The sequence below is a fragment of the Mercenaria mercenaria genome, chromosome 6, assembly GCF_021730395.1.
Source record: "Mercenaria mercenaria strain notata chromosome 6, MADL_Memer_1, whole genome shotgun sequence".
Lineage (NCBI taxonomy): Eukaryota > Metazoa > Mollusca > Bivalvia > Venerida > Veneridae > Mercenaria > Mercenaria mercenaria.
This window is the reverse complement of record NC_069366.1, coordinates 71,042,451-71,067,409: the sequence shown is the minus strand read 5'-3', so window position 1 is coordinate 71,067,409 and position 24,959 is coordinate 71,042,451. Positions and strand designations below refer to the sequence as shown.

The following is a 24,959-nucleotide window of genomic DNA, read 5'->3' as shown; positions in this document are numbered from 1 at the left end:
CGGTTATGCCTATAAGTGTACATAGTTCCTTCAGTCTCGGTTATGCCTATAAGTATACATAGTTCCTTTCAATATCGGTTATGCCTATAAGTATACATAGTTCCTTTCAGTCTCGGTTATGCCTATAAGTGTACATAGTTCCTTTCAATGTCGGTTATGCCTATAAGTTACATAGTTCCTTTCAATTCGGTTATGCCTATAAGTGTACATAGTTCCTTTCAGTCTCGGTTATGCCTATAAGTTACATAGTTCCTTTCAGTTCGGTTATGCCTATAAGTTACATAGTTCCTTTCAGTCTCGGTTATGCCTATAAGTATACATAGTTCCTTTCAATATCGGTTATGCCTATAAGTATACATAGTTCCTTTCAATATCGGTTATGCCTATAATTGTACATAGTTCCTTTCAGTCTCGGTTATGCCTATAAGTGTACATAGTTCCTTTCAATGTCGGTTATGCCTATAAGTGTACATAGTTCCTTTCAGTCTCGGTTATGCCTATAAGTATACATAGTTCCTTCAGTCTCGGTTATGCCTATAAGTATACATAGTTCCTTCAGTCTCGGTTATGCCTATAAGTATACATAGTTCCTTCAGTCTCGGTTATGCCTATAAGTATACATAGATCTTTCAATATCGGTTATGCCTATAAGTGTACATAGTTCCTTTCAATATCGGTTATGCCTATAAGTATACATAGTTCTTTCAGTCTCGGTTATGCCTATAAGTATACATAGTTCCTTTCGGTTATGCCTATAAGTATACATAGTTCCTTCAGTCTCGGTTATGCCTATAAGTATACATAGTTCCTTTCAATATCGGTTATGCCTATAAGTATACATAGTTTTTTCAGTCTCGGTTATGCCTATAAGTATACATAGTTCCTTCAGTCTCGGTTATGCCTATAAGTATACATAGATCTTTCAATATCGGTTATGCCTATAAGTGTACATAGTTCCTTTCAGTCTCGGTTATGCCTATAAGTGTACATAGTTCCTTTCAGTCTCGGTTATGCCTATAAGTATACATAGTTCCTTCAGTCTCGGTTATGCCTATAAGTATACATAGTTCCTTTCAGTCTCGGTTATGCCTATAAGTATACATAGTTCCTTTCAGTCTCGGTTATGCCTATAAGTATACATAGTTCCTTTCGGTTATGCCTATAAGTATACATAGTTCCTTCAGTCTCGGTTATGCCTATAAGTATACATAGTTCCTTTCAATATCGGTTATGCCTATAAGTATACATAGTTCTTTCAGTCTCGGTTATGCTTGTAAGTATACATAGTTCCTTCAGTCTCGGTTATGCCTATAAGTATACATAGTTCCTTTCAATATCGGTTATGCCTATAAGTATACATAGTTCTTTCAGTCTCGGTTATGCCTATAGTATACATAGTTCTTTCAGTCTCGGTTATGCCTATAAGTTATTACATAGTTCTTCAGTCTCGTTATGCCTATAAGTTAACATAGTTCCTTTCAGTCTCGGTTATGCCTATAATGTACTAGTTCTTTCAGTCTCGTTATGCTATAAGTATACATAGTTCCTTTCAGTCTCGGTTATGCCTATAAGTTACATAGTTCCTCAGTCTCGTTATGCCTATAAGTATACATAGTTCCTTTCAGTCTCGTTATGCCTATAAGTATACATAGTTCCTTCAGTTCGGTTATGCCTATAATATACATAGTTCCTTTCAGTCTCGGTTATGCCTATAAGTATACATAGATCTTTCAATATCGGTTATGCCTATAAGTATACATAGATCTTTCAATATCGGTTATGCCTATAAGTATACATAGTTCCTTTCAGTCTCGGTTATGCCTATAAGTATACATAGTTCTTTCAGTCTCGGTTATGCCTAACAGGAGCATACTGACTAGCTTTTACAACATGTTACTCTCAAATACAACCGTGTCATGTATTAAATTATTCCAGGAAACAACCTCGACAGTGATTCAAATAAAAGCTAAGTTTTTTCCTTGTCGTGTTTGAATTAAATGAATCACAGTTCAAATAAATGAAAAGACAGACGACCATTTCCCGCAGTTCGACAAAAATCTTGTCGGAAACATGAATGTTACTGTTCGTCATGGACGATAACAAGAAAAATGTCGGTGATGTATTTCAGAACATTTGCTCAAATAATATGCTAGTAATCTGGCCAAAAGTCTCCTTTCCTTGCCAACTACATTAAACGAAACTGATTGAAACGCTGTAGAGAAACCTCCCAAACAGAAAAAAATATCGCTCTTTCAGCAAGCCACATTGCTTGTACTAGTAAATTATACGTTTGAGACGTCATATTAAAACGGCGGTTTTACTGAAATAACTGAGACAGCACGATTTACCAATACAGTATGAATAGTAATCGGTTATTTCTGAAATAACTAAGATAGTCACGATCTACCAATACAGTAGGGGCCAGTAATCGGTTATTACTGAAATAACTATAATAGTCACAATTTACCAATACAGTAGGGGCCAGTAATTGGTTATTACTGAAATAACTAAGACAGTACGATTTACCAACAGGGACCACTATTTGTTATTTTACTTGGCTGAAATTTAAGGAATGTATAATTAAACCAACTACTATATAATAACTAAATATTACCGAAAATGGCGTCAAACTATGTAGTTAAACCGTTAATTAAAACATTAAGTCTGATCTTAAGGCATGCAAAGTTTGTTGTTCCATGAATATTTGTGTCTGTTGTAAAATTGCTAAAATGCCTAAAACTCTGTCTAAATCAAGCTTTACTAATGCTATAAGTATACCTCTTATTTAAGGATGAGTGTCAGGTGTAATGAAAGCAAGGACGACGGCAATTAAAAAGACTGCCACACTACCTAAGATCTTGTCAGGCAGTCACAACCCATTAATTTCCCTGACTGAAAACCTTCTACTTTATATCATTCTCCCTTGTACGAATATATAATTACATTATTTTTCATTCATAACATGTTTATAACAAAATAGAGTTACATATATTGAATAATTCAGGCGGGTGAACAAGCTTTCTATTGTGTCTTTTCACAAATATTTATCATCAAATATTAACAACTTGTAATCGGAATGAAAGGACAAGTCTAACGGGGGCGTAGACAAGTCTAACGGAGGCGTAAGGAAAAACATCAGTCACAGATACTATTCGCAAGGCGGGAAACCCTAGTGCAGAATAACCCCTTTACAACGAGCCGACTCCAGGGACTAAAGGAATTGTTCAATTTCTCAGTGACTGTCGGTTTGGAGAGGTTGTCAGTTTAAATGGGTTGTCGGTTTAAAGAGGTTTTGTCAAGTAGGATGAATCTTGCTTTTAAATCAAATACCAACAATCAAGTTGTCAGATTAACTATGTTTCAAAATAGCAAATACTTTTCAGCTTGTAATGTAACATCTTATCTCGTATTTAAAACCAAATGGCAATCGTTGTATGTGTCTATTTACCATCCTCGCGTTAAGAATAATAGATGTTTTTAGGTTTATTCCTTCTAAGAATTAAACATAAAGAGAAAAGAGATGTTTCAAATTCACAATGCGTATACCTAAATCATGCATCGCAATGAAAATTTTCTATAATAGAGTTTTATGAGGTAATATATTTTCATGACTTGGTTGAGGATAAAAGTTAAAATAGAGATAGCACGAGGCAACCGGTAATAAAACCCAGGTTCAAGTCTGTCGGGAACGAACCCCCCGTGAACAACAATTACAAACAAAAGGGCATTATATGATTAAAAAAAATCTGAAGCGCACAAACTATTGTGAGATCATAAATACTCGTGTAGGATTAGTTTTCGTGGATGTTATGATTGCCTAAGTCCCAACAAACAAGTAAGATTCACATTCCTTTTGCTTTCAATGATCGAAATCCACGAATTCAATTCCCAATGAAATAGTTATTTTGGACAAAACCACGAAGATTGATACCCTCGAAATTAAAGAAATTAAATCATATCACAGTATATGTAATATATAGCAGCTTTAAATAAGATATATAAATGGATATATAACTTATTATTAAAGTAAAAGTAATACGCATAAATTTCAAGTAAAATTAAAACATCACAGATATGATAAATGTACACATGTCTAGTAGGGGACAGGTGGGTATTGTGTGTTTAAAATATATGACAAATTTATCCTGCCCACCTACTTTGTAACAAATAATAAACTGCCTAGGCTAAATCATTTTATTCTCTTACAAATAAGTAAAAATAGCAGTATAATAGTAATGGTATATTGTCGAATCATTTCATCTGGCATACGCAGTTCATGGAGCTCAAGCTTCCCCTGTGTTAACAAAAAGGAAGAGTGACGGAGAGAGAGAAAGTGGTGGTGAGAGAGAATGGAGACGGCGGGCATAAATAAAGTGATGTAAGTAAAGAAGTATCTGCCGGTGGTTGCTTAAAAACTTTTAACAGGAAAAAATACAGAAAGCGGACCAGTAAAGTACAAAATGTATCTAGAACGTTTTAATGCGTAAGTGATGCACAGTTTCGTTATAATATGTATGCCGAAGAGCTCTGAGGACAAAGCAAGAATATAATAAACTTACTTATTGGGAGTACAAAGCAAACCTCATGGAAAGAATGAGACTTAAATGCTGGAAAAAAAACTCTTAAAAATCTAAGTACACACCGCTAAATCTATTCGGGAAAATATGCACGTGTAAAATTTGAAAATGAGACTATAAATGACAGTAAGAAGTATCAAAATGTCATATCAGAGCGCTTAACAGATAAATACTTTACGTGGTAAAAAGAGTTTTCAGTTTCTGTATTGCGTATCAATTTAAAGGATCGGCATCAAATCTATTTCTCGGTCATTCGGAACTCGGGCAAATAGTTTTAACTTCTGACCGCCAAGACATTCAGTCAGTGTGCACTAGTTAAAATCATAATAAACTATTTGAATTAGACCAAGTATAACTAATTACTCCTTGTTCATCATCATCAGTAGTGTCATATTTAATTACATGTCATACATATATAAATAAATCTTCCCATTAATTCCATTAGTATAGAAAAACTACATAAATTGAAAGGCATGTTCTACATATCTAAAATGGCCTCAAGACATGTTCGTGACAAACACGGTGAATACCAAATTGAACAAATGCTTGTTTGTGCATTTGAAAACAGATACAATGCATTAAGGCTAGCTAAACAGAGAAACAAAAACAAAATGTGCATGTAGGGATTTTTATCTCCACAGAGAAGGCCGATCATGTAACCCAATATGATTTAAACCCACTGGTTTAGACAGGTGTGTGTATCACATAGTAAGACAAAGAGAATTTGCCTGCATATAAAGCAGAATTATTTGTCAGTTTCAACGATATTTAATACGAAGGTCAGGACATTTCAATAAACAATAAGTGTTTTTTCCTTTTAAGGAATACACCTGTTAAGCAACTTATGGATAAGATTACACACAATCTGCAATGATACCTCAAACGAGCGATAAAAAGATGCCCACCAACGTCCATGCTGATGACGACAGAAATCTCTAATCAAATGAATGCCAAAGTTACCCCTTGTTTGAACTGCTATGTACTAATAAAATAATATTATTTTTACTGATGACTATAAATGGCGCTTCTACCAACTGAACCTATGTATCTAGTGCCGATAATAATGAGTTGTTGATCAATGCTCCCTGCCGACTGCCAACCATAGATATCTCTGATCACTGTTCGATGATAGCGAGTTGATCATGCTCCTGCGACTGTCAACATTGATATCTCTGATCACTGTCGATGATGCGATTGCTGATCAATGCCTCTGCCGACTGTCAACCATTGATATCTCTGATCACTGTTCGATGATAACGAGTGCTGATCAATGCTCCCTGCCGACTGTCAACCATTGATATCTCTGATCACTGTTCGATGATACGAGTGCGATCAATGCTCCTGCCGACTGTCAACCATTGATATCTCTGATCACTGTTCGATGATAACGAGATGCTGATCAATGCTCCCTGCCGTCTGTCAACCATTGATATCTCTGATCACTGTTCGATGATAGCGAGTTGCTGATCAATGCTCCCTGCCGACTGTCAACCATTGATATCTCTGATCACTGTTCGATGATAGCGAGTTGCTGATCAATGCTCCCTGCCGACTGTCAACCATTGATATCTCTGATCACTGTTCGATGATAGCGAGTTGCTGATCAATGGTCGCTTCCGACTATACTTTTACAAACTGCATTGACTGCTATTGCCGAAACCGATGATCACTGGTCGATTCTGCTGTTCAATCGCTAAAGATGATGGTCATCGGATGATTTTGACGTTCAAACACTGGCGCCGATGTCCAAAGGCCACTGGGCATTTCAAATTGTCAACAATACTCCAAAGTTAGAAGTTAGATTTGCCCCTTTTGCAACCCGAAACACACTATAGCGAGGCAGTCACTGTCTGATGCTTTTTGGACTGTTTACATATGCTTTTCGATCTTGACTTGACTTTGGCGTACTTTTCCTACTTTCGCTCATGGGTTTCATCGTATCGATCCTACTGAAAATTTCATGGCATCACCAAACAGGACCTGAGGGATGTCATTACAGTTTCTGAGAAAACTATTTTCTACCCAATTTCCACTCTCGTAACCTATACATTTGTGTTGACAAATTACGCTCGAATTCCAGCTTGAAGTTCAATCATGTCTATATATCTTTCTGGCAGTTGTTTACTCGGTTAACTCGCCGTGTCGGTTAGTCTATCTTTGTACAGTTTGCTCTTATACTGTCAGTTTGAGTTCCCTTACAATTCGAGCAATGTGCTCAACGAGACGAGTCAACGGCATAACAAACAACCTGTCAGTATCTGCCAGATCATGACACATGTTCCACGGCTGACTATAGCTGGCAGTCCGAACTACAATTGTCACTTGAACCATTTATCTTAACCTGGACTTATACCTCCCGCACTGTATAATCAATTTATTTAGAAATCTTTAATCAATTGCATTGTCTTCATGTCGAAGTCAAATCAGTTTTGGAGCAAACTTTGGAGATATAAACCATTCGTTTACAAAGCGAACAGTTTCAAATTTCAGATTTGTGACACAAGTTGATATTTTTATTGCGTGATATTTAAATAAATGTGTACACCCAAAACTTTATCCCTAGATTAAAAAAAGAATCATGCAATGTTTATATTGTTGCCAGTGTTTAATGTCATACTGTCTGCACATGTGCAAAAAACGAATGTTTGAAATGTCGGATAACTAAAACGTTACAGTGTCAAACATATACAAGATGATTCATTATGAAACTTAGAGAAATAGCGTATTTTTATTACATGCCAAATTTCTAGGAAATAGTTTACAATATGAAATGAATTTTCTTTTTATTTTCGTACTTAAGATATGATAGAACAGTTCTATTTTCAGAAACTAATCCCCCCACAAAATATAATTCTGCTACAAAATTACTTGCTATACTGCAATAACAGACCAGTATCATTATTTAACCAGATTTCAGATTTCTATCTCGGTTCAAGCTAAAATTGTATGGCGTCAACTTGCGTAATAAAGTTTCTATTTTCAACATAGCATCTGTTGCAAAAGAACAGTTAAATTGAGTAGAAATAATTTATTAGATTTGCAAGTAAAATTAACCGAAATTGTTACACATTCTGTCAAGATATTCACCTATGTGCATTCTCCATTTATTACATAATTATTACAAAATGAATATAAATGAGCCGTCATTTAAAGGCTAAATTAACCGAACAGGCTTTAATATACTGACGTGCGTACCAAATTAAAGACTTTTGCGTTTCAGGATATTAAAGGTCAGGTACCTGTTTCACATATATAGCATATATACTTGAGAAAAAACATATCTGAAATAATCGCTTTTTGTTATACAAAAACAAAAGGTTGCGTCCAGATCTGTTGCAAAAACATACAGATCTAGTGATGGTGAGTATCTAAATATCCATCTCTAATGAGTAAATAAAATCCTGCTCAATTCAGCATAAGGATTGAACGCATCCTGCTCAATTTAGCATTAGGATTAAACGAATCCTGCTCAATTTAGCATTAGGAGTAAACTAATCCTGCTCAATTTAGCATTAGGAGTAAACCAATCCTGCTCAATTCAGCATAAGGAGTAAAACCAATCCGGCTTAATCTATCATTAGGATCTAACCAATTTATTCTACTCAATTCAGCATAAGGATTAAACAAATCCTGCTCAATTTAGCATTAGGATTAAACGAATCCTGTTCAATTTAGCATTAGGAGTAAACCAATCCTGCTTAATTTAGCATTAGGAGTAAACCAATCCTGCTCAATTTAGCATTAGGAGTAAACCAAACCTGCTCAATTTAGCATTAGGAGTAAACCAATCCTGCTCATTTAGCATTAGGAGTAAACGAATCCTGCTCAATTTAGCATTAGGAGTAAACCAATCCTGCTCAATTTAGCATTAGCAGTAAACAAATCCTGCTCAATTTAGCATTAGGAGTAAACCAATCCTGCTCAATTCAGCATAAGGAGTAAAACCAATCCGGCTTAATTTAGCATTAGGAGTAAACCAATCCTGCTCAATTAAGTATAAGGAGTAAAACCAATCCGGCTTAATCTATCATTAGGATTTAACAAATTTATTCAACTCAATTCAGCATAAGGATTAAACAAATCCTGCTCAATTTAGCATTAGGATTAAACGAATCCTGTTCAATTTAGCATTAGGAGTAAACCAATCCTGCTCAATTTAGCATTAGGAGTAAACCAATCCTGCTCAATTTAGCATTAGGATTAAACGAATCCTGCTCAGTTTAGCATTAGGAATAAACCAATCCTGCTGAGTAAACCAATCTCGCTAAATTTAGCTTAGGCCGGCTAAATCATTATTTAATTTAGAAGAAAAAATGTTTAATTCTGACCTAACTTCGGTATTCTGGGAGATTTAGTACGTTGTTCGATACAGCTATAAAAGTATGAAATCTTCTTGAAAGTAAATTATGATGTGAGTAATTTAATTTCCTTTTCCTCGAAAAACACTATCTTGTAGACAATATCAAGCCTTTCAGTGAAAATATATGACCTTGCATAATGACTGAATTTAAATTACCCTTAAAATGTGCACATTTAACTTCTTGCACATAAACGTTACCTGTTACTTTGAAAAGGACATTTATTGCCTTTTTTAGGGTGACTCATTATGCAAATTCAACAAATAAATTTGAATAATGCAGTAAAACACGTATATGGAGTTTTACCATTCATTCACAATCATGGGAAAAATCATAGAGTTGTTGCAAGAATATTATGATAAGTCAAATATTAAAAATAAAAACGAATGTTGAGCAGTGGTCTAGTTGGTAATGTATCGACCGCTCATTATATAGGTCGTGAGTTTGAATATCTTTTGGCGTTGCGGCTGAACTAATGTTATTGCTAATTTGTGCAAGAAAAAAAGAAACGCAGTTCAGATTGTCCCATAATGAGGCTAAGATAAAATAGTAAAAACTAGTGACCAGTAAGTCGCGGCTATTGACTGATTTCATACTTGTACCTCTTCGGATACGTCAGCATTCCGTACATTATAAAAACATCTAAAGTTTTAAATGTTGCTTAATAAAAATAAAAAAGCAACTTGATTAAATAACAATTTTCAGCAGAGGATTAATGTTTACATTTAGGCGTGCACGTACGCGTCTGAAAACTTCAACCAACAACTTGTGAGAGCATATTTTCCAAAAAAACAGAACCATTGCGAGTGTGTTTCTATTTTTATATCATAAAACTGAACCTATGCGAGTATGTTACTATAACAAGAGCAATACCACATACACAAAACTGAACCAGAACAATTTCATCACATAAATTTCACATCCCTAATAAAATGTAAGGCTGCTTGGCGTATACGCTTTTCATCTTTCCCAACTCGTAACTATATCAAGACTCATAGCTACATCAAGAGAACGATAAAGATCCTAAACATATGTATCTAACAATTAATGTCTGAGTCACTGTTTCCATAACAGGAGCTCTTGGTAAACATTATTATAATATTGACATAATATATATCATCTCAAAAGATGGGCACACAAAATAGACGATAAATTGTTTCAATAAATATCACTTTTTGATTCTACGACCAGGTTTTTAGAGACAGTCATACGGACGGACAGGCGGACTGGCGATACATTTAGTGAAGCCTATTGCAATTAGAGAAACCGTTAGCGACCAGCATGGATCCTGACCAGATTGCGCGAATGCGCAGGCGGGTCTGGATCCATGCTGGTCGCAAAGCCACTATGTCGGATTTCTCATGGCACGGCTCATATGTACAAGTTATACTAAATATCAGTTAAAAAACTTGTTCACTACAATATAAAAACAAAAATACACCAATAAGAAAAATAATGAAAGCATTAATATATTTTGGTCGAAAATTGATTTATTGGCGTCAGTAGTCACTGAACGAGTCTAAACGAGATGGGTTTTTTTCCAACAAATGTCAGCGAGATAAACATATTTATCAATGATTTCTTGAAAATATATTACACAGTCTTTGATGCTGTACGAGCATGCTGTATTTTGTAAAGAAAGGTAAGTATCTAAGATTGATAGAAGGAGATAGGTCAACATGGCAGAATGATAGAGAAACAGGAAAGGTTATTATAGATGCTTGAAGAAACATCTGTTTCAAACATTATAAAACCATTTATTTTAAATTACCATGAGAGGAGGAGATCTGTTAAGTTCGTTAAAATTCTTACCTGGAAAGTAATGCTACAACTAAAGATACTTTTGATAGACAAAAAAATGGATCATTAAATGTCAATTCACTAATCAATAAAAACAACACAAACATTTCAAGAAAACATGTTTTATAGTTTGTAGACTGATGCATTTAGTAACGAACAATAAATCGTGAATGTTACTATTAAACATGTGATGTATTACGATGCTGTTGTTTAATTACTTTTTTTACCTAATACATTAGAAAGTTAAAACTTAATGAAAAAGCAAATTTCGAACCCAACAAAAAAGTGTAAAAATATATATAATTATATCAACATACATATATTTACTAACGTTATTCCAGGAATGCATTGAATTTATTGTTCAGAGCAATACTGTAGTGATCAAATACATCTTTACACCCTTTTTTTGCAAAATAATAAGATCGAATAAATGTGTTTGATCTTCTTGAAACAATTTTCTGGATTCCATCAGAAACTGTCAAAATCACAGAGAAGAATATGGTTCCCATCCATTTACCTTAGTTTTAAATACTGCAAGCTGTAACTTTTCGTGTACAGGGTAATCACGTGCTCCACTGCATAAAAACGCAAAAAGCATGGTACCAGGCGCAAACATGTATAGTTATGATTAGTCTACAAAAAATGGAACCACCCGAATAAGAAGGAAACTAGAGATTTAAGCGGGTTTATGGCATGTCAACCCCACACCCCTCACATAAAATATTTTTATATTTGGATGACTTTAAAAAAGTTGTTCATTCATAGACGAAATAACCTAGATGTGTTTCTCTCCAGCTGTCTTATCTCAAATTTCATATTGACCCATGTCAATGAGACATTTAAGAAAAAGAACAAATTAATCTTCTCATATCAATTCATTCAAGTTTTGCGTCTCTACAAAAATCCAACTGCTTACTACAAGATAAATAGAGAAAAGGCACCCAGCCAAAATGTTATCGTCGGTAAAAACACATCAATCTTATTTGAAAATTAAATTCTCATGCATGCACTCAAAAAAGATTGTATAAAAAGCGCTGATCGATCAAGAAAATATTGATTTCAATTTTGATAAGGCACGTACTGGATTAGGGATCGGTCTGATAGGTAATCCGAAACGAAAGACGAGGATTTTTGGATATATTTCAGCCTTTTTTAATGACAAAACAGAAATCCAATATTCCAAATACAAAGAAAACGAAAAAAGATAATTAATTTTTAATTTAACCATAAAGCATGTCATGATATGCCGTCAATCAAGTGTCTTGCACAACAGCATAAATTTAAATAAATACGATTAGCAAGGGTACATGGCTCCGGAAAAAAAGTCGGAGATTAACCTCTAATGTTTACCTTGTTCGTTTCATTAAAATTACGTTTTAGACTTCAAAAATGTTTTCAAGATCTGTCATTGCTAAATTAGCATTATACTGTAATGAAACTTCGCATCTATTCAATCTGCAGATACAGTTTAGTATCAATTTGCCACGAAAAAAATAAATGGCAAATCATATTTTTGCCGCTCTCAAACGTTGATAAATAGGTGCCCTCGAAAACCACAGGACAGAGTGCAACTGGTGGCTTTACTTTGAAGTTTCTTCTTGTTCTCGAGATTTGATTGATACCCAAATTATTCAATTGGTTAAGTACTTTAAATGAAGAGTTTTATAAAAACAAATCATAAGCTAAAACAACTGATAAATAAATGCGAACTATGCAAAAATTTATCTATTTTCAAATATGTTTTGCTCAGTTCCTGTAACGTAAATCCATACACTTCAATTGTTCACAGAAAGTCACAAACTTTGACAAAGTTGAAGATGTCGATAAAATGTAAATTAGCACTTCAGACATACACGTACCACTTGTGACCTGATGAGGAGATCAAACTTCGACTCGTAATTACCTCAAGTACAAAAACACCGAGCGGTCATACCCTCAAAAAATTAAAGCGAATACAAAACCCAAGTACTCCCATATTGGCCATTAACTAGTTGTAAGATTTATTTACGACAATCGAATGTCGATCTATAGCTATATAATGTACATTCTGATATTAAAATAAGATGCAGGGGAAATGATACGATCAATTAAACAGTTTTTAATAGCAGTAAATCGTCATAAAACAAGCTCGTTAATACAGGACCACAAAAGAAATATTTACAAGTACTGAAATTTTTACAAGTATAGTCTATGTGGGGGTTTTCATATAAGTGTGAAATGTCATTTGAAACGTCCGCCTTAATGTGTGTTCATAAAAATAGCAAGTAAAATTTCTAAATTCAATCAACATTTTTTAAATTTGAGTTGTATGGATCTTGGCAGGTTTAGTTTGGCTTTACTGCAAATTTACAATAACTATTTTGAAAATGATTTGGGCTGCTTTAGGTATCAATAGGTGTGACTGTCACACAGATGGGAAGGCAAGCAGACAGGCAGAATGCTCAAAACAATGTTATTTTGTACAAAATCAACAAAAATTGTAGTAGTAGTAGTAGTAATAATAATAAACTGTCAACACATGACCTATGCTGGTCGGTCAAAGGTCAAGGTAACTATTGAAAAGGGACTTCTGTATTGCCAATGAAATACTCGGTCACTTGTTAAAAACTGATACCGAGGCAATTACCTTTCTCTTGTGGGGTCTCCCGTACAATTTCCAAAGGTATTACCTTGATCAAAGCAAAGTATTTTAATATAATACAAGATATAAGAGTACATCATATTTTAACTTTTTATTATTTACTGAAAATATTCTCAAGTGTTCGCTGCTCAACCCGTCATAAAGTAACGGAACCATTAATATATTCGATTTTACATTCTACTTAAAACTGCAAGAAATGTTGCTATAACATATAGAATTTTGGCACAAGATCGTACAAGTCTGAAGAATGTAATTATTAAAGTTGGCGAAGAAGCCTAAAACTTCAAACAGGTTAAAATATGTTATTAAAAGTCCTACGTCATGGTTTAATTCTGTCACTGGAAAACAATTTTTGACTATTTATTTTTCTTTAGTTCAAATGTTTATTTGAAAGTACTAAAGGTAGTAATATTTTGTTTGTAAACATTTCGTAAATCTAACAACAAAACATCCTCGGACAAAATTATAGTCGTTTTGTATAGAAAGCAAGTGAAACATAAAATAAGAATGAGAACTTTATCCCAAGCTATTTACTTGCAATAATAATTTGTCACTCTGGGGGAAATTCTATCCTGTACGAAAAATGTTCGAAATGATTAAACTGTGTGGAGAAAATGTGCTTAGTCAGATGGTGTATGCATTATCATATATAAAGCATGTTGCAGTATGTTAGCTTAGAGCAAAAACGGAATGACTGGGCAAAACAGTGTCGGCCCTTTAAAGTATTAAGTGTATATTTCCACAGTGGAAAGGAATATTCCTAAAGTGAAATATTCATTTTATTCATCATGAAGACATTGTCTCCAACTCTACTCCTTTCTAAACATTGTTTCTTTTATATACATTCAGCCTTAAAAACAGCCGTATGGCGGTCGAAAAAAAGTCGTCCCGTGCGTGGCGGCGCGAAGATGCCCTGTACTTTTACTGGTGCTTTGAGATCCACTTAATAAGAGACTGTCGATTAAGCATGGGGTGGAGGGCAGGGCAGGGGTAGTGCTTACGTATCCGTACCTCTTAAGAACTTGAACTTGCTTCCAAGTGACATTTTTAGAATTTATCAAACCTAAGTTTTATATTCTTAAAGTGGCTTCGTTTGAATAACAACTATATACAGGATTATCACACATGTTTATAAAAGGTATCGTCTGCCTTTCATATAAATTCTTTTATCACTTATAAAGTTAAATTTATGTAAAATAACGTAACAGATAGCAGGTATAATCCCTAGGTATCTCAAACATTTAAAGCTAAACTCTATGCAGTGTTAACCTTAAAAACATTAATCCGGGTCATAAATTATTTCATTCACACTTCCGACATTGAAGGCTTTATTATTTCGCCTCGACTCACAGCAACAAAGTTATTGTGCAATAACGTACCCTTAAAGCTGATTTGGGAGATAAAACTGAAAGAAGATGCTCCAGTGCACTTTGTGAAATATGATTTCCTGCATAAAATGAACATAATGGGTAAGCTCAACCGCCTGTGAAATAACAAAATAACTCAAGTTCACTACCTGTATAATGTTCTGACCCGGATTTTCACATAAAATGACGAATTACCTCATTTAGTTTGTTTCTTAATCTATCAAAACACTCTCTATAAGTAGTAGTTACATATACCTTGATACACTTCGTGAGAACATTGCATCAAGATTCTGGTCCAACAATTTTAAGAAGTAGACTATCTGTTTTAAGAACGCTCATATTTTAAGGCGGTTTAAGAATAAGTTTTTAACTGAATTCAACACTTGCAAGCATTGACCGAAAAAAAAAAAAAACAACATAGTATCACTTCGGAAATGCTTTTTCACATGTTATTTATAGTAGCCGACACAAGGATACTCCAACCTCATCATTACCCTGTATGCCCTGATTCCACTGCTTTCAAAATTCAGACAGAAAAAAACAATTATAAAGAAAGAGAAAAACATTGCTTAGCGTTTCAATTCTGTTTCACCGTGTCTTTGGCAAGACAACCCCTCTTCTTGGCATACAACAAAACACTTGTCAATGCTCTTACAATAAAACAAAGGATTGCCAATGTCAAAACACTTAAGGTAAATCAGAAACAAGACGCAAGTTTACAACAAAATGAATATCCTTCTAACTGATCAAAAGAATAATTAATAGATTATGTATTACAGGTTTTGGTACTGTATGTTTAGATTAAATGTAATCTTTAAACGTTTGTGTTCAATGCATTGGTAATGACGCGGAAAAACTTCATTATGTAGATAACGGCGGTAAACAGGTGCACAAAATGATTGAAACATTAAAATAAAACATCTGATTCATTTCCCGTTTCAATATAAGAAAAGTTATAGTAGAGTTTTTTCAAGTGATATCTACCGCTTTGAGATACTTTTGAAAATAACAGGTTAACAAGTACTGAAAATACATGAAAAAAAATGTTTCTATTGTCTGGAAAAACAAAAGCTCAATAAAAGAATGGAAATTCCACACCAGCTTGAATTGTCTTAAGAATAATTAGAAAAGATCAATGAATTCAAATTAACAGAAATGTGAAAGTGACCGCTACCAATGTGACTATTATCAATTAAGGAAAGTGTCTTGAAGTATTTCCTTCCACAGAAATCTCCGTGAACCAAGAAATTAAAAGACATCAACAACCTTCAAAGTTTTTGATTTGTAATTTACATAAAACATGGCTAACACAAAAGGTAAAACAGATTTTAAACAGAAAACTTTACTCTTAATATCTTCTTGTTCTAAAAGTGACTTATCACTTCTGTATATAAAAAGGATCCGTGAGCCAGTGTTTAAGGTCGCTGACTTCAAAGCCCCAGAGATGAATGTTTTTATGCGCGAAAACCATCAAGATGGCTTACGAAAGGAACATGGTTCTACCCACGTGCTCACCAACGTCCGTAGGCATTTTAAATTCAAGACTGCACGTTGATGAAAGTTTAGTTTTTTTTATTTTATTTATTCCATAAGGCTATTAGCCCATCATGGCATAACAAGCATACATACAGATATGACGAACAGTGAAAACATATATATAATTACATACACTTCAATGTGGAGAAGGTCTGACAAATATTTTTTGCAACCTTTTCATTTAACATAAATTTAGATTATGTTAATACAATGAAATAACGCTAAAATGAACGTTTGTGTTTATTCCACCAGTTGCCATGTGACCTGAAACAAGTCGGTGTGACCTTGACTTCAAAGCAAACAAAACACAAACTGTCACAAAAAAACTTTCTATACAAATGTAAACATCTATCCAGAAATGATCTCTTTGAAGATTATTCTTCTCACTCTCCTGAGCATTTACAATCAACCAACAAAAATACAAACTGTAACAAAATATGGGTAGATGTACCAACAATAATACAACTACTGTTTCTTGCTCACTCAACTGTTGTAATCTATACGATTAAGTATATGTAAATAAGCCCTGGGAAAAGGTAAGGAACGGTACAAGTCCATCATGCCAGCACATTACGCCGCTTGCTTATGTAAATGTAATACAAGATAAAACTAACAGCCAATACAAACCTGATATCTGATAGGGGCAAGACGATTTCAAAAGAGCTTTTTAAGCCTTTCAAATAGTTTCTTAATGAAAATGTAATGTTATCATGGGTATAAAATCAGAAAATCAAAGAGGAACGCTGTATCCATCGTAGGATAGAAAATTACAATAAGTGGAATAGACGACGAGCCTTAAGAACAAACAAACTTCGATTACACACGATACCTAAAACCAGACAAAATAAAATCTTTCACTCTCGTTAAAAGTCGATTATGACTGCCTCTGACATTTGGTATGTTTTTTTCTTGTAGTTTAATTTCACTAATTCACACAGTTACAATGCAGGTAATGTTGTGTCATGTGATGTGACCATTTTAGCTTTAACTGTTGATAAAGACAAGGCACAACTTCACGTAGAACCCACGCTTAATCGGAAGCTTACTGGGAAGACAGCTGGGTTCAAACGGTGGTAAACACTGGAACATGAACAAAAAAAGCTGTTTTATGTCTACATATAAGTTCTAGATTAAAACAACTGATAAAAGTGAAGAAGTGAAAAATGCATTAATGCTTCTCTACAGCTAAGTAATGACGAGATAAAATGTATCTCTATACTACTTAAGAAAGCGACATTCGTCTAAATTACAGTACCCTTAAGCGCATGACCTAAATCTGACTTACTGAATTATGTAAAAAATCTTATCCTACTGAATTATGTAAAATACTAGCATTTACCCCAAGCGTAGTAACAAATGAAAAGGAAGACTACATTAAAACATTTTCCCGTTGCACTTAACTGTGTTAAAGAAAAAAAGAAAAATATTCATTCTTGTTGGCTAGAGTGATCATTCATTGCACAAAAAAAATTATCACATTTTATTAAACATGTAACACGATATTAATCACGACATTGCACAGTTACTGAAAATAGAGAGTCGAACTGGCCAATGAAAATTCATATTCTGATGTTTATAGAATCGCGATATTGTAGAGTTACAAAAATTAGCCCGTGGAACTGGCAAATGAGATGTCCAAACCAAACATACTCATGTACCTTATTCCTTTTGTCTTATATTTTCAGAAGCTGCCGGTACAAAGTATGGTGAAGCTTTCAAGAATCTTATAACAGAGAATGGATATAAGGGTGGAGAGACAGGTGTGCTACTAGGCAACAGACTTGGCTATGTTGAGGGCTATGGCCGCACAATAACGGGACATAATGTCTATCCAGAGTCGTTACTCCCAGCCTCGGGAATCTCAAAAATTATTACAGCTCTTACTGTTCTCAGACTAATTCAGGAAGGGTCTATTAATCCAACAGACAAAATATTTGGAGAGAAAGGTAAACTTCCAAAAATGACGCCAAATCCAAAGAAAATAACAGACAAAAGAATACTAGAAATCACTGTAGATGACTTGCTTCGTCATGCCGGCGGATGGGATGCGGAAATTTCCCCAATCGGTGATCCGGTCTTCAACGAGTTTCTGGTTGACGGGAATCATCACCTAGTGAATATATCAAAGGAAATGAAGTTGAAATCGCCACTGGACACTTTCGATGTCATTTCTTTCATGGCAAGTCGGAAATTAGAATTCATGCCTGGCACTCAATCTAGCGTTTCAAATCTTGGTTACCTTATCTTAGGACGTGTAATAGAGGAAACTACTGGACTGCCATATGATGTAGTAGTGAAGGAAGAGCTATTGAACAATTGCGGAATGTGGCATACCAGATTAGGTCCACACACTCATGAAGGGCGTCAGGTTTATAAAGGAAGAAATCCTAGAGAAATTAATGCAGAGCTGCGCGAAAAACACGAAGTTATCGGCGAATACTACGCATATGCTCAAACATACATGGTTGATTCCTGTCTAGGATGGTTCACAAATGCGTATGATGTAATGCGTCTTGCACAATGTTTAGATGGCAGTGCAGACTACCAGCTTCTAAATGATACCACCATTGAAACTATGATACGCAGACCAAGACTTGACCGTTCCGGCGATGCAAGCTGGTATGGAGCAGGGTTCAAAGTTCATCAAGATGGGGCTATCTGGGTTGGAGAGGAGCCCCATGCACCCGATGCTGTATTCCTGCATAGGAATTTAAAACGTCACAAGCCTGGAACTGTGTACACTAGCGAAGAAAATGAACCAATGTCTTGGACACTTTTGTTCGAAGGAAAACCGGCAATTGACGCTCCTCTGAAGCAGTTGTCAAGAGCTATGGTTGAAGGAGAAACACAATGGCCGAAGACAAACGCTTTCGTTAACGATCTTCATGACAAGCTTCTCACCATAGGCAGAACAACAAAACTGCACAGACTGAAAGTTGAAGAACATAGAGCAAATGCTTACCTGATAGCGCTTAAAAGGGCAGATTTCAATGTAATATGGCTTAATGCTTATACTCATGCTGGAGGGACGTTCATTACTACTATTGCAGAACAAGACCCAAAAGCCAGTAGAGAATGCGTCGCAGTTGCCGGACTTACCAGGGAAAAACTGGTGGAGAAGAAGCTTGAGCTAGAGAAACTTGGTTACAACATGACTTTCTTCCAAAACTACAAAAGCTTTTCGCACAGAGATAAGTTCGTGTTTCTCGCGGTGTTCCATAAAGGTGCCTTCAGAAACGACAGTCACATCCTGTATGGTATCCAACATTTTGATCGTCCTTACAAAACCCTATTGAATCTGTACGAGGAGAAAGGATATCGCCCACTCGTCCAGTCACTAGAATATAACCGTGACGACGCACTTCTATCCTTTATTCTGGAAGCGGACTCCGACAAGGAGAAAGACCAGAAACCGCTCTATTCGTCAGAGGAAAATCTCAGCGAAGCACGACTGGAGAAATGCGTTAGAAAATATGCTCGTGAACAAAAAAGACTTATTTATTTAGACGCATCAAACCATCGTGGAAAGCCAAAGTTTTCAGCGCTGTTCAAGAAAACAAGGATGACTAAATGGCTCTTCAGCCAAGGACTAACTTCCGAGGACTTATTGATAACAATTGCTGAAAAACAAAAGGAAGGCTATCTCCCTTCTATAGTTATTGGGTACAGTACAAAAAGAGACGATCTGTTGTTCGCTACTTACATGGAAAAACCACTGTAAATCGTCTACGCTTAACAGATGATGTGATAAAAATTAAGAGACATATCTTGGTCTCCATGTAAGAAAAATCTGTGATGAAAGACGAAGAAAATGATAAATTAGTTTTATCATGAAAATATGAACATTTTACGAACAGTTTTTTATCATGATGGTATATAAAGTAACTGCCGACAGAAGGTCAACGCCGAGCTTGAATCAAGGCATAGGAAAAGTTACAATATTTGCATGTGTTCGTTCAAATTTGCATTGAGCATGTTAAATAACTAAAATGTTTTACGATGAATTTATGCAAATGCGTGTATAAAATGTATGTAGATGTCTATAAATTATTTCTGTATTAGACGAAAACAAAAATCGTCATGACATTGTGTAATTTACATTTGGCAGTTACAACATAAACATTATCTTGTCAACCTTTGATGTCATAAACAGCGGTTTTAAGCTAAACTGAATGAGTAATAGGAAGACAGACAAAGGCAATAGCAATACAATGCTTCCGGATAAAAGAGTTTATACATGAATACTATTCGTTCTGATGCAGCAAAGTCTACTTCTATACAAACCAAAGGTCTCTACATTTACCATGAGTTTCCATATAAACCATAGGTGTTTACATAAATCATAAGTACCTTCACAAAACATACCATAGATGGTTTCTACATACATCATGGGTTTTGTCGTAAATCATAGGTTTCTACGTAAACTAAGAATTTTACACAAATCATACTGCGTCCCCTTAATGCAATAAGGTACCATGAGCATATGAATAAAGAAGGCACTTGGTACCTTTTTGCATTAAGGGGGCGACAGGTTCCTACATACGCCACAGAGTACATATAAGTTTTTTAAATTATTTTGGGAATGTTTCATACGTTCTTCCTTGCCATTTATATTTTAAACTTCTGGAATGGTGAAAGACAAGTTACTAGCCGAAACGAAAATCAGTGACGGGGATACGTAAACCATGAATATTTGTAATATACTGGCCTTGATAAGAGGCAGAACTGTGTACGAATTCCACTGTCAAAACGTGGCGAATGTTCACAGGTTTCAAACAAATAAATTTCTAAACTACGGGCTGCAAAACGCTAAAATAATCCAGAAAATGACCATACCACATGAGAAACTATTTTGGACATTGCTGTGTTACACAGTAAGACAACGAAGAAATGCAATATTATAAGGCAAAACAGTTTATAACATATACCTATTCATCTACATTGTATGTATATATTATCATTATATTTACGTGTCATATATTTATCACTTTCCTGTTACATTTGTTTGAAGGGTAAGACTGACATATTTTGTTCTATGTCTTCATGTTGTTTTCGTTTCATACTGTTTTTGTAATAGCTCTATATAAAGCCATTAAAGATGTAAATATTAGTATTTGTACTGTATTCTGTGTCAGTAAATTGACAACAAATAATTTAAACGAAAATCCTATTTAGGATTCCTGTGCCCGTCCGTGTGACGCGCTGTTAATTGTAAACTATACAGTCACTAACTATCGGGGACAATCACTGTTTATACCAGTATAATAATGAATTGCCATTTACATTCGGCCTACAAAAGTGGAATTCAACATAGCCATTCAGCGCATTTGTTTGGTCAATAATTATGATATATATATTTAAAAAAAAGCATTTATAGACGGTCCAGGACCCAAAAATTACATACAGCATCCATTTACTATATACTGATCAATTGCAGGTCCGAAAAATAAACCCAGCCCCCATTTAATATATACTGATTAATTGCTTCAATTAATCAGTATATACGGTAAATTGGTGCTGGATTTATTTTTGGGTCCTGGACTGTCTTTTATAATATTTATCATCATTATTGACTAAACAAATGCGCCGAATGCCTATGGAATTCAATGGACACTGACGTTAGATCGTAATGGAAGTAAATGCAGAGCACAGAAACAATAACTAATTCAGTCTGTTTAGAATAACCTGACCTATCAAACTACTGTTTTTGTTCGGACATTAACACTTACTTGTAGGAATTAAATGAAAGTTTTCATTATAGAAGGAGGAGCAGTAGCAAGGGTGCAAGAAAACATAATATGTCCCTGAATGTTTTGTTTAATCATCTTCACTTGCATTAGTTTGGTCTCATAGGTTTTGTCTGTGTGATAACCTTAAAAGTACTGGAAACAGGAATTCAATGGACAGAAGAAAGGGTAAAAGCAGAAGAACAATAACTTCAAGTGTTCAACAATTAATACACCCCACTACCCACACACACACAAACCAAACACAGTAGCAGGCTGTTATACACTGTGAAAAGTTATGGATAAACTGATAGAAAGCAGGTATTTTCATCCAAACTCATCCAAAATGAAAACTATGTATTGTCACTTTGTGACCCCTTTTAACACGAAAACCTATGTTCATAAATTTTTCACAAGGTCTTATACTCGTGTCTGTACATTTCCTATACTATTGTTCTGGAATGATTGTTCTAAAGGCATATATCACCAACAAGAGGGCAAAGATGGCCCAAGATCGCTCACTGAGTTCCAAAGATTGCTTGAACAATTCTGGTTGAGGGTCACACATGGAAATTATCTGTGAGAATATTTTGAAACTGTGACAGTGTTTTTGACAAGAAGATTTTATTAATATCGACTGTATGCATAAAGGAAATACTGTAAACATATACGAACAAGAGCACCGCAGTGCGGAGCAATATACGTCCGAAGTTATGACCTTTGACCCCTAAATGTAACCTTGACAATGAAGCGAGAAATCCAAAACATGCGCTCTGCACGTGGTCTCGATGTGATTAACATTTCGTGGGCTGAGCGCGAAACTATTGTAACTGTATATAAATAAAGAACAAGATACAATAGTTTCGCGCTCAGCCCTCGATTTGTACCAAGTTTCTTAAAATCCTTCAATCAGTTCAAGACACGAAATTGCTAACGGAGGGATGGACAGACAGACGGACGGACGTACAGACGGACACCGGCGTCATCATATAATACGCCCCTTCCGACTACTCCCTCTGGTTGCCATGTTACAATTTGGATAATCTTGGTACAGCGTTAATGAAGGAAAATTTTGATATTATTTAAAGTAGATTTCATAGAGATAAACATTCCAAACAAGTTTGCCTAGATTTTATAGAGACAAACATTCTGACATAGATTTTTGAAGATAAAATGGAAAACATGGCCTAAAGGGTGATCACCAGATTTTTCTATGATTTGATCTGGTGACAGTTTTCTGACCTCAGATTACCCAATTCTGATTTGTCCTATATTTTGCGGAGACAAACATTCTCACATAAATTTATGATAATCAAGTACAAAATGTGACGTCTAGAGTGTTACCAAGCTTTTTCTATGATCTGACCTGGTAACTACGTTTAAGGCATACAGTTACCCAGTTTCAAATATGACATGGATTTGATAGAGAAATACATTCTGACAAAGTTTTAGGAAGATGTGGTAGAAATTTTTAGACCTATCCCTAGCTTCTGATCACATATGATAAAGGAACTAATGTGACAAAGTTTTAGGAAGATGTGGTAGAATTTTTTTAAATCTATCCCTAGCTTCTGATCACAGATGATAAAGGAACTAATTTGTCAAAGATTTTATTGATGCTAACCAAGTTTCATTGAGATTGGGCAAAAAGTGTGACCTCTAGAGTGTTAACAGTCAAAATGTTGAGATACACGGTTATGAAGGACAGTGACTGTTACTGTACAGGGTGATTACACCCTAATCATGCGCACTTTGTGTTTAGGTGAGCTAAAAATACAAATACAGTATTCCCAAGTAATCTCACTGCCACTCAGGTCTCAATAAGTAAAGTCATAATTTTTCTTGACAAGGTCCAAAATGGTCAACAAAGAACATGCTTATCCTATTCTTACTATAACTACACTTTACAGTCAAAGGGACACAACTTACAAAATTCAACTAAATATTCCAAAACAGTAGACACCAAGTCTAAGAGTTTATAAAAAGCCTTCTGCAGAGCAACATATAAAATATTACTAGCTTCTATATAAAACAAAGGATTTTTTTCAGTTAGTCATTATAGCATTGAATTTTACACAGTATCATGCACAGTATATACTCATCCAAAAAAACACTATGAGTACCAAAGGCAGGTGAAAGGTGAGCTGCTGAGCCACCTCAACCCTCTAAAATTTGGCAAGCATATATTTTTGCTAGCTTTCAATTGAGACACTAATCACTGTAACCAAAATGTTGGCTCCCTTCACTTGCAATGGTGGGTGGAGGACAGTCAAATTTAAAAACCTGCCAACATGGTCAGGTTTTTTTTTGAAACTCTACACATTTGGAAAATGATATGTGTCAAATATATTTATGTTAAATTGCTGAGCTATTCTTGCAAAAAAAGTCTGACAAGACCTGTTGTATCAGGTACTTTCATTCTTTGTGTAAGCATTTCTAACATATGTATAATTAGTTTCCATGGCATTTAAATATCCAAGCAATTTTAGAATACTGATCAATCTTAATTTTATTAATAAAATTAAATTTTCATAAGTCTTCACATATATAATATATGGTGTGTTTTCTGTCCAGTGTGTAATATTTGCATGATTTTTAAGCTAATCTTACAAACTGCATGTTCGTGGAGAACAGGACTGAAAATGTGACATTATTATGTCTTCTTAATGGTTTTTAATCCAGGTTTTGCCAAGTAATGGATTTGTCCAAAACTATAACAATATGTTCACTGAGTGCTGAATTACCTTAGATTTTCACTGAAGGAATTTTAAAAATTTGATTTCTTATCCTGGTTGCCCAATATTCTATTTTAGCATAAGTATTAATTTGATTAACATATTATATAGAATTATATGAAAATAAGATCTAATGTATAATTTTTGTCAAAAATTTACTTTCAACTGAAAGTCATTGGAAATGCAAGTCTGTAAAAGAATTTTTACCTCCCTTTGCTT

At 34.8% G+C, this 24,959-nt stretch overlaps 1 protein-coding gene across 1 annotated transcript in view; it reads left to right on the top strand.

The window, feature by feature from the left end:
• Nucleotides 1-21,389, top strand: part of LOC123548649 (uncharacterized) — a 29,759-nt gene extending 8,370 nt beyond the window's left edge. The window contains exon 2 of the mRNA XM_045336111.2: nt 17,965-21,389. Within this exon, the coding sequence (XP_045192046.2) occupies nt 17,965-20,000 (2,036 nt within the window). The 3' untranslated portion in view covers nt 20,001-21,389. The remainder of the gene's footprint in view (nt 1-17,964) is intronic.
• Nucleotides 21,390-24,959: the final 3,570 nt, after the last annotated feature.